Source organism: Coregonus lavaretus (genome assembly GCF_964263955.1).
Source record: "Coregonus lavaretus genome assembly, chromosome: 31".
Taxonomy (NCBI): domain Eukaryota; kingdom Metazoa; phylum Chordata; class Actinopteri; order Salmoniformes; family Salmonidae; genus Coregonus; species Coregonus lavaretus.
The window spans coordinates 15,779,042-15,793,899 of NC_140018.1; the positions used below are offsets into that span (position 1 = coordinate 15,779,042).

Here is a 14,858-nt window from a genome sequence, read left to right on the forward strand (position 1 = left end):
TTTAGAAGAGTGAGTCAGAAAGGAGGGATATTCTGGGCGACGGCAGTACCTGTTAGCTAAATGATTGATAAGTATTCAGAGAGGAAATCACACCAGGGTGAAACTCTCCTTGGAGCCTAGCTGTGTCCACTAAAAGCTTTTCAGGGAAAATAAAAATAAGCTGGCGTTTTAGAAAAATGTAAGGGGACAGGAGAGTTGTTAGTGGCTGCCTCTTTCTTTTGTTCTCTCACTCTCTCCCTCTCCCTCGTTCTCTCTTGCTCGCTATCTCTATTTATCTCTCACTTTTTGTCCTTTCCTCTACCCCCCCCCTCCCTCAGCAGTGTACATAGTTAAGGGAAAAGAGAGAAAAGCTCTGCCTCTCAAAAATAAGAGGGAGGGAGGAATGTTTTTTGGGCTGCCTTCAGGCGGAAGCTGGGAGGGAAAGAGAGCAAGGAGGGAAGAGAAAAGAGAAAGAACCTAGTGAACGCTTTGGCCCAACAGCCAGTAATGAGTTGCTTAGCACAGGCTGTTAAGGAAGGAACAGAGCAAGAGAGGGACGAGAGACAAGAGAGAGAGAAGACAGAACAGAGCACCTCTCCCCTCCCACCCCTTAGTGAGCCAGTCTAAATCAAGCTGCTTATCACTGCTGTTGTTCTGTGAATGTGATGCTGGTCAGACAGTCCCAGACACAGATTTCCAAACCTCTCGGAGCTCCTCTCAGATCCCGAACGACCCTGGAGAGCCACGCCATCTTCCTTCCGAAACGCTCACCACAGCAGCCGACCACCCCCAACAGCAACATGTACCCTGAGGAGACACGCGGCGGTGGGGGTGGAGGGGCGGCTGCCCTTAACTACCTGGAGGGAGGGTATGACTACACAGCCCCTGCCCCAGGCCCAGCCCCCCTCTATTACTCCACCGCCCCCCTGGATGCCCACGGACCCCCCTCGGATGGCAGCCTGCCGTCCCTGGGCAGCAGTCCTACCGGCCCCCTGGTGTTTGTGTCCTCCAGCCCCCAGCTCAGCCCCTTCCTCCACCCCCCAAGCCACCATGGTCTCCCCAGCCAGTCATACTACCTGGAGACCTCTTCCACACCCTTATACAGGTGAGTGATCTAAGCTGTCATTGAGCCTTATGATATGGGAGTCAGCTGTTCTGGCTGAACATGTGTTGCTGTAATGTAAGTAGGTGAAGTGTGAGAGAGAGAGTGAGATCCGTGATGTGATGTTTGTTTGATCACTATTTGGACAGTGTATGTTGCTGACTATGGAGCATCTTTCAACAGCTGCCATGTCCCTGTAAGTCTGGTACACCAGACCACTGATTATGTAATTTTCACAGAGCATTTCAGTGTCCTGACCCATATGATATGTCTGCTTGGAGAGAGAGAGTGATAGGCTACATTGAGTGAATATATACTGTTGATATAGAGTTTAGGTTTGGTCTTTTCTATTGTTCCCTTCCTTGTTTGACTGTCCTTATCCCACATTAACAGTCATATTTCTGTCAGTCTTTAGGGGATAACATTTTGTTATTTTGCTCTGTGTACTTTTGTTTCTTTAGCATCCTCTTTTTTGTAGTTTGTCTGACCAACAAAGAATGATAGTCACAAAATAGACTCTTTAAAACTAAACATATACTCAGGATTTCGTTTTATAACACCTTTTCAATAATGTTTAGTCCTCAAAGTGGGGTATTATGCTCATTATGTAATTACTGTATATGTGACATTACTGTACTAGGTTATCTTCTTTAAAAATGAAAGATCATTCATTATCAGAAGGGAAATATTTAGGCTGTTGTGAGCGTTTATGAAGCCGTAGCAACGGAGCTTTAATCCCTCCGATTAACGACTTTGCTGGAGACCTTGAGAAAAGAGCAATACGTAAGAACAACAAAAGTACACACGTACAGTTCATTTCCTGAATGAGGTGGAGACAGATCTAGTTGCTGGGGGGATAGTACATTAACCTAAGATGCTGCTGTTAGCTATAATTGGCTCAATGTGTCCTTTGAAAGATTGAAAGGCTCAATGGTGTGAACCTCTATTACGCTTTTCTCTCTATTGAATCAGAATAGATCATTGTCTGGCAGTTGTGAGATTTTTATCAGAGAAATTGATGTTGGTCGTTTCATGTTTTGAAAGCACTTGGAATGAAAGGCAGAGATCATTAGAGGAGTATGCTTTTAAAGACAACCAGCACACTATTAAAAGGAGAAAAGCAATTAAATCGTATTTATTTTTTATTGCCGAAAAGTCACATTTGAATTAATGAGTTTGTAAAAAAGCTTTCAGTGATGTCATCTTGAATAAATGTCACAAAGTACAACTCCAGGTTGACTCATCCAGAGAGGAAGAGGCAAAGTGAGAGGTTTTACTCAGCCCAAAATCTTTCCACGAAAAATAAGCCCACAATTTAAAGATTTGTTTTATGGAAGTCAATTTAAAAAATGTAATTGCGAATTTGCTACGTGAGGCTTATTTTATCGGAGTTGTGCCTGTTGTCATAGAGATATATAGAGGGCTCATCATGGATATAACCCATTTTAACATTGTCATTGCCATTGAGGGCTTCCACCAATTTAAAGTAGACAACTTGGTGGGGATTCATATGAGTTGGGAGCAATCAGCCAATTAAGAAGAAGAAGAAGAAAATTGACTACTTTAAAATGGAGATAGCCTCAAAGACACTGCCCATGCTGTCACAGACGCTATAATGGCACAGATACAAAAGATAAGTCCTCTATCTATCTCTATGACCTGTTGTTCACACACGTATCTGCCCTCTCATTGTCTAGAATGGTCCCACCTGATTTCGCCTCCTCCTGCGGACATGTACTGTATTTCCATTGTTAGAGTGGTCAATCAACTATTGTGTCAATATATTTGACAATCTTTGACTCATCCCAGCAAAGACAATCATCTGACCAATCCCTGTGTTGCAGGTCGAGTGTGGTAACCAATCAGCAGTCAGCGTCCCAGGAGAAGCTCTGCATCGCCTCCGATAGGCAGCAGCCGTTCGCTGCAGCAGGTTCAGGGTCAGGGGTCGGGGTGTTTGAGATGGCCAACGAGACGAGGTACTGTGCAGTCTGCAGCGACTTTGCCTCTGGGTACCACTACGGAGTTTGGTCCTGCGAGGGCTGCAAAGCCTTCTTCAAAAGGAGCATTCAAGGTAAGCCTCCTCTCATCCCTACTACTATATCCCACTCCACTTCCCAACATCTCTGTCAATGCAATGTGTGTGCGTGTACATGCATCTGTGTGTGTGTGTGCATCTCTGTGTGTGTGTGTTTGTGTGTGTGTGTGTGTGTCAGCAGGGGGTTGGGAGTCTTATTGTGAAACCAACCTTGACATTGGCTGTTTGTTGTCCCTGGCTCCTAACCAGCTTTGTAAAGTCAATTTACAGTATATCTGGCCGAGTCACAAACAAGGAAATGGTTCCAATCGTTTTTCCACCATTCTTTTTTTTCCATAGGGGATTTTAGAAACATTTAAAATAAGGGCTGTGTTTCGTGTAGGCTTACCCTGGCGTGACGTTTTGATAACCTTGTAAATCTCTCTTGGACAAAGTGACTTTTATTCATATATTTGCCTGTATTTACCCCCCCCCAAAATGAAATTCTAATGTGGCTATCATAAAGAACTACAAATGCCATGATGATCTGGACAAGATTGCCGAATCGAGGCAAAGGTAACAATCTCTGGATTAACTATCTAATGTGAGCTAAATTTAGTAATGAATAAATTGTCTACATTTCTTTAAATGGACAATTCTGTGAACTGTTTTGTGCAAGTTTTAAATTGACACAATACCTGTTAGCAAATGTGTCATCTAGAGAAGAAGCACAGGAGCTTGCAGGGATTTGTAGTCTTGCATGATGTCTACTTTTATGCTAATTAGCATTTTCGAATATGAGAGTAAATAGAGCCGAATATATTGATAAAAGTCACCTTGTCCGAGAAACATTTACATGGTTATCAAAACGTCACGCCAGGGTAAGCCTACACGAAACACAGCCCTTATTTGAAGTGTTTCTAAAATTCCCTATTGGAAAAATGAATGGTGGAAAAACAATTGGAACCATTTCCCTGTTTGACCGCTAGGTTTTATGGGTGTTATGACACCTCCACTGTGGGGCTCTATGCATGTAGCATCTCACCAGCTGGTAAATTTTTTTCTTGTGACAGATACATTTGCTGCAGCATAGCCAATGCCACAGTAATTATAGGCCTAATATATCTAAATAATATTGGGTATGGAGGGTGGTCATAGGAGCTTATACAATTTGGTGTCAAATGAAAGCTAAGAGTCTACAGTATATATTTTTATTTATTTATTAAGGCATATATACATTCTTCAACCACTTTCCATCCTAATAATTAGGAATAAGCAAAGGCTTTGGTTTCTTTTCAAACAGATGGAAAAGAGGTCTTAGAAAACATCTAGCAGAAAAAGTCTTAAAAGGTATTAGAAATGCATCAAATCACAATAATGTTTAAGTAAAAGCCCCTGCCAACTAATATAAACATTTATATTTAGTTTTGTAGAAATTATTTGCCTGTACGTTTAATAAATATTGCCTAGTGTCCACATATCTTTAAGATATTTTCTAATTTATATCCCTCATGAAGAGGGAGGATAATGAATGTAAAGGTAGACCTACCAATTAGGTATATATTTTTTTACTGATAACAATTTGGTTAATGATTTATTAAGTGATTAAAAGATTGGGTGGCAGGTAGCTTAGTGGTTAAGAGCGTTGTGCCAGTAACCGAAAGGTCGCTGGTTCTAATCCCCGAGCCGACTAGGTGAAAAAATCTGTCAATGTGCCCTTGAGCAAGGCACTTAACCCTAATTGCTCCTGTAAGTTGCTCTGGATAAGAGCGTCTGCTAAATGATTAATTATTATTATAATTATTATAAAACATGTCATTCTGTTACCAAATATTGTTGGACAAATTTTTATTTTTTTTAACTAATAGATTATTCAAAGAGGGATGCAAGCTTGCTCTTGTTTGCTGAATGTAAAATACAGCAGCCAAAATATCTAGTGGGGAGTTTGAAAGAAGAGAGAGAAAGCACAATGGCAATAAGCTATAGCGGGGCAGATTGGACATCTGGCAATTCTGGCAAATGCCAGATGGGCTGGACCATTTTTTTTATTGGGTGGGCTGGTCGAAATTGACACCCACATTTTCTTTATATAAAAATAAAACAATGAAAAGGGTGAGATGGCCGGCATCCCAGATTTTTGCTAAATTTCTTTGTTATACTAATCTATAATGAGCCTTTGGCCGATCAGTGGGCAACGGCCGGCCCCCCTACCAAAGTTCCCTCTAATTTCTTTTGGCACTGAGCAAATTTCAGGTCTGCTGAGCGCAAACTTGAACGTTGTGAACACTGAGGCTGTACGTTTACTGTGAACACTAAGGCTGTACCCGCTTTAAGTTACAGTTTTAACAGTGGCCAAGTAGGCTACTGTGGCTATTTGATAATAATGTGGGGACTACAAGAGTGGCCTACCATCAAAAACAATGGAGAAAATGCATCCCATAACATTTTAACACGGAAATAGCTGTTCTATCATTCAGCCTACAGTAGCAGCCAATGTGTGGTGTTTAATGTATCCCTACATTCCATGAGACTTTTGAAAAAAACATGCAGGGCTTGACATTAACCTGTTTATCCACTTGTCCTTCAGACAAGGAGGTGACTGAAAATGTTGTTGTGTTGTTTGATGCAAGAAACCACGTTACAAAATAAAATGCATTATTATTCCCATAACATTATTACAGAGAATCCGACAAATTATGCTACCCTCTGCCTATTGGCTACTTAGTTTATTCAAGCCTGCTAGCCCCCCTACCTCTACGGAAGCACAGTTCCCGCTCAGCCCAGTCAAAGCTATTCGCTGCTCTGGCACCCCAATGGTGGAACAAGCTCCCCCACGACACCAGGACAGCGGAGTCACTGACCACCTTCCGGAGACACTTAAAACCCTACCTCTTTAAGGAATACCTGGAATAGTATAACAGTAATCCTTCTACACCCCCCCTCCCCCAGTGGTGGTTGTCCCACTGGCTATCCTAAGTTGAATGCACCAATTTGTAAGTCGCTCTGGATAAGAGCGTCTGCTAAATGATTTAAATGTAAATGTAAGCCTGTCTCAAAATACAACACTGCCCCTTTAAGACAAAAAAAGCTCTTTACCTGACTTGCTTTTCAAAGATGTCTAGAAATGCACACATTGTGTAATCTTGTAGGAAGCAATCAATCCCCTATTGCTGACTACAAATTATTTATAACTGGACTAATAACTCACGAACTAGCAAAGGATTTAAACAAAATATGCACACCTGGCTACATGAAGCTCTGTAACACAGTCCAGTTCAAAGTAAATGGCACAGATCCATATATGGCAATGGTCTATTTGCATATAGGCCTACTGCAGCTCTGATTGGTTATGCCGCACCAGTCTGTGTAGAGTATTGGCTGAGTCGTCCGTGTCAATGCAATAGAACCCTACTCCTATGCGTTCTGCCTACAACAAAATATCTTGCATAGTTCGTTTTGTTTCGGTATGTTGCATTGAAAGTGTCTAATATTGCGTTGATTCGATCACAATTGCCACAGTGGTCACCAACCTTTTCTGAGTCAAGATCACTTTCTAAAGGGAAACGTTGATAGTGTTAACAGGGAAAACTGTAGAACAGTGGTCACCAACCTTTTCTGAGTCAAAATCACTGAGTCAAAATGCAAGCCGAGACCTACCGCTCAGATTTTTTTTTACATTGACTTAAAAAACGTAAGCCTATGCAACATTAACCAATGAAAAACAGTACTGTAGCAGTGAGGTTTGTGCAGTAAGCTATAGGCCCGATACATTATCACAGCATATTGGCTTTGCTTGAATTGATGATCACACCGGTAATCGATACATTGTTGTATTACTTGTGAGGCACAGCTGAGTAAGAAAATGAGTAAGAACATGAACTCACTCTAAAAACAGCAGCTCTTTGCTGTATACGTTGACAGTCTCTCTCTAGTCATGGTTTTAAACTTTTTGAAATCTCACTGTATCAATTTTGCTGAAACTTTCTTTTATGCCTGTTATGTTACTGCAGACACGGTAATCTGAGCTATCCGATTGGCCAGTGGTAGACCTATAGTGCACTTTATATGCTCTCTGGCCCGCCAGGAAGGCAGAGTTTGTACCTTCAGACACATAAAATGGCAACAGTTCGCCTACCTGGCGCGCAGGGAAGCTGAATCATTTGCACGAATAAAATAAATAGGAACACATCATTGAGTTTTTACAGAAATGTTTGGCGATCGACTAGGAATGCCTTGGAGATCGACCAGTTGATGACCACTGCTCTAGAAAGTTGAGTGAAATTCAATCTCGTGCTCCTCTCTGTGGGCTGATATTATTTTTTTCAGTGCTGCAGTCTCAGGGAGCTGCGCAGCAGTCTCGCGCAGTTTAGAGGGAACATTGCCCTCTACCAAGATGGGCTGTCCCGGTTTTCTGATAGGCTGAGCTGAGGTCACGCAAACTCACATTCAAACTCTGTCATCAAGTTAGACAGCCAAGATAATAGACAGCCAAGATCGCTGTAAAGGGTGCCTATAAACGTAGAAAGAGCACATTCTACGTTGTCACCTCACTCAAAACATCCTATTTTTTGGGAGGCTAAAACTATTATTTGGTCAAACAGTAAAGTGCATTATCCTCATGATTCCTGTAATGAAAGTGTCTGCCCTGCTGCTGTGCATGTGCTCTCGCTGGGGCCTTCTACTGTGATGAGCGAAAATGTGTTCTGATCATATAACATTTCATACTGCAATTCATACTGAAGCGTTGTCCCCTTGTCGAAGAAAGGAGGGTCTCAGCTTTCTGTAGGTTACATTTTTATTTCTCAATATTCAGCTCAATAGCAACTATTTTACAACCAAGATATTTGAGATGGCTTTGAGATATGGAGCGGTGCAGGCACAGAATTTGCACCGGTGATTGTGAGGGCATAGGCCTATTAGGTCTGCAATGTTTTTTTAGGACATTCAATTTACTGTTGGATGAATACATAGCTACTAGCAGTGGGTATTATATTTAGAGTTACATTTTATGTGTTTTGAGTTTCCACTTTCTCAGGTATGGAACCCCAAATGAATTAGCCTATGCTATTAGTTAGTGACAGGGGCGCAACTTTGGTTTTAGAAGTGGGGGGGACATCATTATTCTTTTTCGTATTTTGTATTTTTTATCCAGTCGGATAAACACTCCAAACAGCCTACCCGACCGCTCGGAGACGTCCGCATGGTCTTGTATCACATTCCATGATAAAACTGGGGGAGACAAAAATGCAATTTCAGAATGTGGGGGGACATGTCCCCCCCGTCCCCAGTGAAAGTTGCACCCATGGTTAGTGCACATAAAGATGTACAGTTGAAGACGGAAGTTTACATACACCTTAGCCAAATACATTTAAACTCAGTTTTTCACAATTCCTGACATTTAATCCTAGTAAAAATTCCCTGTCTTAGATCAGTTAGGATCACCACTTTATTTTAAGAATGTGAAATGTCAGAATAATAGTAGAGATAATTATTTATTTAAGCTTTTATTTCTTTAATCACATTCCCAGTGGGTCAGAAGTTTACATACACTCAATTAGTATTTGGTAGCATTGCCTTTAAATTGTTTAACTTGGATCAAATGTTTCGGGTAGCCTTCCACAAGCTTCCCACAATAAGTTGGGTGAATTTTGGCCCATTCCTCCTGACAGAGCTGGTGTAACTGAGTCAAGTTTGTAGGCCTCCTTGCTCGCACATGCTTTTTCAGTTCTTCCCACACATTTTTTATAGGATTGAGGTCAGGGCTTTGTGATGGCCACTCCAATACCTTGACTTTGTTGTCCTTAAGCCATTTTGCCACAACTTTGGAAGTATGCTTGGGGTCATTGTCCATTTGGAAGACCCATTTGCGACCAAGCTTTAACTTCCTGACTGATGTCTTGAGATGTTGCTTCAATATATCCACATAATGCTCCTTCCTCATGATGCCATCTATTTTGTGAAGTGCACCAGTCCCTCCTGCAGCAAAGCACCCCCACAACATGATGCTGCCACCCCCCGTGCTTCACGGTTGGGATGGTGTTCTTCGGCTTGCAAGCATCCCCCTTTTTCCTCCTAACATAACGATGGTCATTATGGCCAAACAGTTATATTTTTGTTTAATCAGACCAGAGGACATTTCTCCAAAAAGTACGATCTTTGTCCCCATGTGCAGTTGCAAACCGTAGTCTGGCTTTTTTATGGTGTCTGGCTTCCTTGCTGAGCGGCCTTTCAGGTTATGTCGATATAGGACTCGTTTTACTGTGGATATAGATACTTTTGTACCAGTTTCCTCCAGCATCTTCACAAGGTCCTTTGCTGTTGTTCTGGGATTGACATCGAGCCAATTTGACACAACTGTGGGAAGCATTGGAGTCAACATGGGACATCATCCCTGTGGAACGCTTTCGACACCTTGTAGAGTCCATGCCGTGATGAATTGAGTCTGTTCTGAGGGCAAAAGTGGTGCAACTCAATATTAGGAAGGTGTTCCTAATGTTTTGTACTCTCAGTGTATAGTCTAATTGTCAACCTGAAATGAATGACAATCACTGGATTAGGTTGCACATCAAATATCTTGAATCATGCATTCCTGCTTGGATGTGTTAGATGAAATAATGTATTTCTTGAATACCTCAGTAGTCTATTTATTATACTTCTTAATAAAGCACTATGAATTACTTTATAAGATGATCACTCATGATATGGACCAAATCATGGGCTGGTGCCACCAAATGTAAAAGTTAATGACACCAGTGACACCAGGGGAAAATATGAGTCTGGAGCCCTGTGGAGTTGGCAGCACGCACAGTGATGTGGGCTGGTGTGGATACAATTGAAAGGCCAAATTATTGTCCCAGTTCCCCCCTGGGCTATAGCAGTTATTCATTCAGATCCATAACCATTCAATGCTCCATTCAAAGCCGTCTGCATCTTATTCTAGACGTATATTATTCAAGCATGTCATAAAAATTATGAAGAGAAGAACAACAAAACGTATTTTATGTAGCACTTTCCTGCAGTCAAATGACCAAATCGCCCTCTAGTGGCCTCATTGGTGGAATATTATTAATATTTTTCATAATTTCATAATTAATAACCATCTACCAAAAATCTGGTGTTTCTATGTCAAACGGTTTTGTTATATTTGAGTCTTCTGTGATGTATATCAAGTGTAATATTGGGATGCAAACTCAAAATGGAATACATTTAAACTCTATATCTGATATGGTACAGGTGTTTTCTGTTTTTTAAGCCCATAACCATGTGTGTGAGGTGTATACTTTTGTTTCAAAGTAGATTTGTTTAGGACTAACAAGAAACACTCTGCATGACCCTGATTTAGGCCACTGAACTAATTAACTGTTGAGAGCAAGGAAGGAATGAAGCAACAATCGAGAGAGAAAGAGGAGGTAATATGCACAACCTGTGGGGAAATATTATGAAAGTCAGCCTACTAATTATAAAAATGTAAACTATTATTATTCCAAATTTAAATCAAATTCACTAGCTTATAATTGTAATTTTGTGGGCTGCATGTCCTGCACGTCAGTGAACCATCAGCATCACGTGTTTTCTCACAGCTTCATGGTTTGAAAGAGGTGCATAATTCCAGTCCATATAATACAGTATAATACAATACAGTACAGTAATAGGCATACAGCATTCCACCATCAAAAAGATTACTGGAGCTTGTTTCATTCATTTACCTAAGACAGTATACAGTGAGGGAAAAAAGTATTTGATCCCCTGCTGATTTTGTATGTTTGCCCACTGACAAATACATGATCAGTCTATAATTTTAATGGTAGGTTTATTTGAACAGTGAGAGACAGAATAACAACAAAACAAATCCAGAAAAACGCATGTCAAAAATGTTATAAATTGATTTGCATTTTAATGAGGGAAATAAGTATTTGACCCCTCTGCAAAACATGACTTAGTACTTGGTGGCAAAACCCTTGTTGGCAATCACAGAGGTCAGACGTTTCTTGTAGTTGGCCACCAGGTTTGCACACATCTCAGGAGGTATTTTGTCCCACTCCTCTTTGCAGATCTTCTCCAAGTCATTAAGGTTTCGAGCCTGACGTTTGGCAACTCGACCCTTCAGCTCCCTCCACAGATTTTCTATGGGATTAAGGTCTGGAGACTGGCTAGGCCACTCCAGGACCTTAATGTGCCTCTTCTTGAGCCACTCCTTTGTTGCCTTGGCCGTGTGTTTTGGGTCATTGTCATGCTGGAATACCCATCCACGACCCATTTTCAATGCCCTGGCTGAGGGAAGGAGGTTCTCACCCAAGATTTGACGGTACATGGCCCCGTCCATCGTCCCTTTGATGCGGTGAAGTTGTCCTGTCCCCTTAGCAGAAAAACACCCCCAAAGCATAATGTTTCCACCTCCATGTTTGACAGTGGGGATGGTGTTCTTGGGTTCATAGGCAGCATTCCTCCTCCTCCAAACAGGGCGAGTTGAGTTGATGCCAAAGAGCTCGATTTTGGTCTCATCTGACCACAACACTTTCACCCAGTTCTCCTCTGAATCATTCAGATGTTCATTGGCAAACTTCAGACGGGCCTGTATATGTGCTTTCTTGAGCAGGGGGACCTTGCGGGCGCTGCAGGATTTCAGTCCTTCACAGCGTAGTGTGTTACCAATTGTTTTCTTGGTGACTATGGTCCCAGCTGCCTTGAGATCATTGACAAGATCCTCCCGTGTAGTTCTGGGCTGATTCCTCACCGTTCTCATGATCATTGCAACTCCACGAGGTGAGATCTTGCATGGAGCCCCAGGCCGAGGGAGATTGACAGTTATTTTGTGTTTCTTCCATTTGCGAATAATCGCACCAACTGTTGTCACCTTCTCACCAAGCTGCTTGGCGATGGTCTTGTAGCCCATTCCAGCCTTGTGTAGGTCTACAATCTTGTCCCTGACATCCTTGGTGAGCTCTTTGGTCTTGGCCATGGTGGAGAGTTTGGAATCGGATTGATTGATTGCTTCTGTGGACAGGTGTCTTTTATACAGGTAACAAGCGGAGATTAGGAGCACTCCCTTTACGAGTGTGCTCCTAATCTCAGCTCGTTACCTGTATAAAAGACACCTGGGGGCCAGAAATCTTTCTGATTGAGAGGGGGTCAAATACTTATTTCCCTCATTAAATTGCAAATCAATTTATAACATTTTTGACATGGGTTTTTCTGGATTTTTTTGTTGTTATTCTGTCTCTCACTGTTCAAATAAACCTACCATTAAAATTATAGACTGATCATGTATTTGTCAGTGGGCAAACGTACAAAATATTTTTTTGTACGTTTGCCCACTGTGTAATAGCTTGTATTGGATAACGGCACAATAATTTTGGCTTCTTTGGGGTTTAGGCTCATAAAATGTTTATGGCTCATCAGGCTCAGGTAGCATCAGGCTTGAATTTTCAGGCTGATCAAAGCTCTAACCCAACATATTTAGTTCTAATCCATCAGGCCCACATCAAAGCTCTAATCCATCAGGGCCACATAGACTAATCAAAAAATTGCTAGTTGGGTCATAGGGCGGGGGCATTCCGATGAGTCTGGGGGTGTCTGTACCGAATCTGGTTTATTTAAAAGGATCTTACTTACGTACAGAGAGAAGGTGTAACACTGCCATTTACCAGGACCACTTTAGTGCTATTGCTAAAGGTGGGTCTACACTGGGTGTAGAGAAAGAACACTAGTCAAAAGAAAACAGAACGACTGAAAGGGAGTGTCTTTTATAGTAGGTCGTATGCCATAGACACCACAGTTTCATCAATACTGAAATTGAACATGTTGTAAAACCATAACCAAATGTTCTTTCAGTCTAGAGATAAAGTTGAATAGGTTGTCCTGGGTAACTGAGTTAATTTGACCTTGTAAGGCAGTGGAATCTGAAATAACATACAGAATATTTTGAGGGGATGGTGGACATCCCACAACAAAAGACACATAATCAGAACATAGCTGGTCTCCATGGTAATCATACATTTTAATCCCCTCTATGCCAGAGAGATATGAAAAATCAATTTGTGCGGCAGTCCCAGTGATTGGAATGGGAGTCTCATCCCATTTTTTTATTTTTATTTCAGGTCACAATGACTACATGTGCCCTGCGACCAACCAGTGTACAATGGACAGGAACCGTAGGAAGAGCTGCCAGGCATGCCGCCTCAGAAAGTGTTACGAAGTGGGGATGGTAAAAGGAGGTGAGTAAGGGAACACAATGGTGGACATACACACAGCCTACAGTTTGTCTTGGTTTGGCTTGCCTCAGTAGTCTGAAAAAGGTAGTATCAGTTAAGATTACGGATTAACACCGGTAACCGGGATACCGGGACTATTTTACATTTACATTTACGTCATTTAGCAGACGCTCTTATCCAGAGCGACTTACAAATTGGTGCATTCACCCTATAGCCAGTGGGATAACCACTTTACAATATATATATATATATATATATATATATTTTTTTTTTTGGGGGGGGGGTGTTGGGGTAAGGGGGGGGTAGAAGGATTACTTTATCCTATCCCAGGTATTCCTTAAAGAGGTGGGGTTTCAAATGTCTCCGGAAGGTGGTGAGTGACTCCGCTGTCCTGGCGTCGTGAGGGAGCTTGTTCCACCATTGGGGTGCCAGAGCAGCGAACAGTTTTGACTGGGCTGAGCGGGAACTATGCTTCCGCAGAGGAAGGGGAGCCAGCAGGCCAGAGGTGGATGAACGCAATGCCCTCGTTTGGGTGTAGGGACTGATCAGAGCCTGAAGGTACGGAGGTGCCGTTCCCCTCACAGCTCCATAGGCAAGCACCATGGTCTTGTAACAGATGCGAGCTTCAACTGGAAGCCAGTGGAGTGTGCGGAGGAGCGGGGTGACGTGAGAGAACTTGGGAAGGTTGAACACCAGACGGGCTGCGGCATTCTGGATGAGTTGTAGGGGTTTAATGGCACAGGCAGGGAGCCCAGCCAACAGTGAGTTGCAGTAATCCAGACGGGAGATGACAAGTGCCTGGATTAGGACCTGTGCCGCTTCCTGTGTAAGGCAGGGTCGTACTCTCCGAATGTTGTAGAGCATGAACCTGCAGGATCGGGTCACCGCCTTGATGTTAGCGGAGAACGACAGGGTGTTGTCCAGGGTCACGCCAAGGCTCTTCGCACTCTGGGAGGAGGACACAACGGAGTTGTCAACCGTGATGGCGAGATCATGGAACGGGCAGTCCTTCCCCGGGAGGAAGAACAGCTCCGTCTTGCCAGGGTTCAGCTTGAGGTGGTGATCCGTCATCCATACTGATATGTCTGCCAGACATGCAGAGATGCGATTCGCCACCTGGTTATCAGAAGGGGGAAAGGAGAAGATTAGTTGTGTATCGTCAGCGTAGCAATGATAGGAGAGGCCATGTGAGGATATGACAGAGCCAAGTGACTTGGTGTATAGGGAGAATAGGAGAGGGCCTAGAACTGAGCCCTGGGGGACACCAGTGGTGAGAGCACGTGGTGCGGAGACAGCTTCTCGCCACGCCACTTGGTAGGAGCGACCGGTCAGGTAGGACGCAATCCAGGAGTGAGCCGCGCCGGAGATGCCCAGCTCGGAGAGGGTGGAGAGGAGGATCTGATGGTTCACAGTATCAAAGGCAGCAGACAGGTCTAGAAGGACAAGAGCAGAGGAGAGAGAGTTAGCTTTAGCAGTGCGGAGAGCCTCCGTGACACAGAGAAGAGCAGTCTCAGTTGAATGACCAGTCCTGAAACCTGACTGGTTTGGATCA

The 14,858-nt window shown here is 42.9% G+C and overlaps 1 protein-coding gene across 4 annotated transcripts in view; it reads left to right on the top strand.

The window, feature by feature from the left end:
- The window catches only part of esr1 (estrogen receptor 1), a 31,430-nt gene that overhangs the window by 308 nt on the left and 16,264 nt on the right, over nt 1-14,858 (top strand). Inside the window, exons 2-4 of one of the 4 annotated variants that reach the window (XM_084149554.1) lie at nt 656-1,084; nt 2,926-3,152; nt 13,193-13,309. In XM_084149554.1, coding sequence (XP_084005680.1) covers nt 780-1,084; nt 2,926-3,152; nt 13,193-13,309 — 649 coding nt within the window. In that variant the 5' untranslated portion in view covers nt 656-779. Of the gene's footprint in view, nt 1-318; nt 1,085-2,925; nt 3,153-13,192; nt 13,310-14,858 lie in introns of those variants that run through there. The other 3 variants (XM_084149555.1, XM_084149556.1, XM_084149553.1) reach the window with 3 other exon arrangements.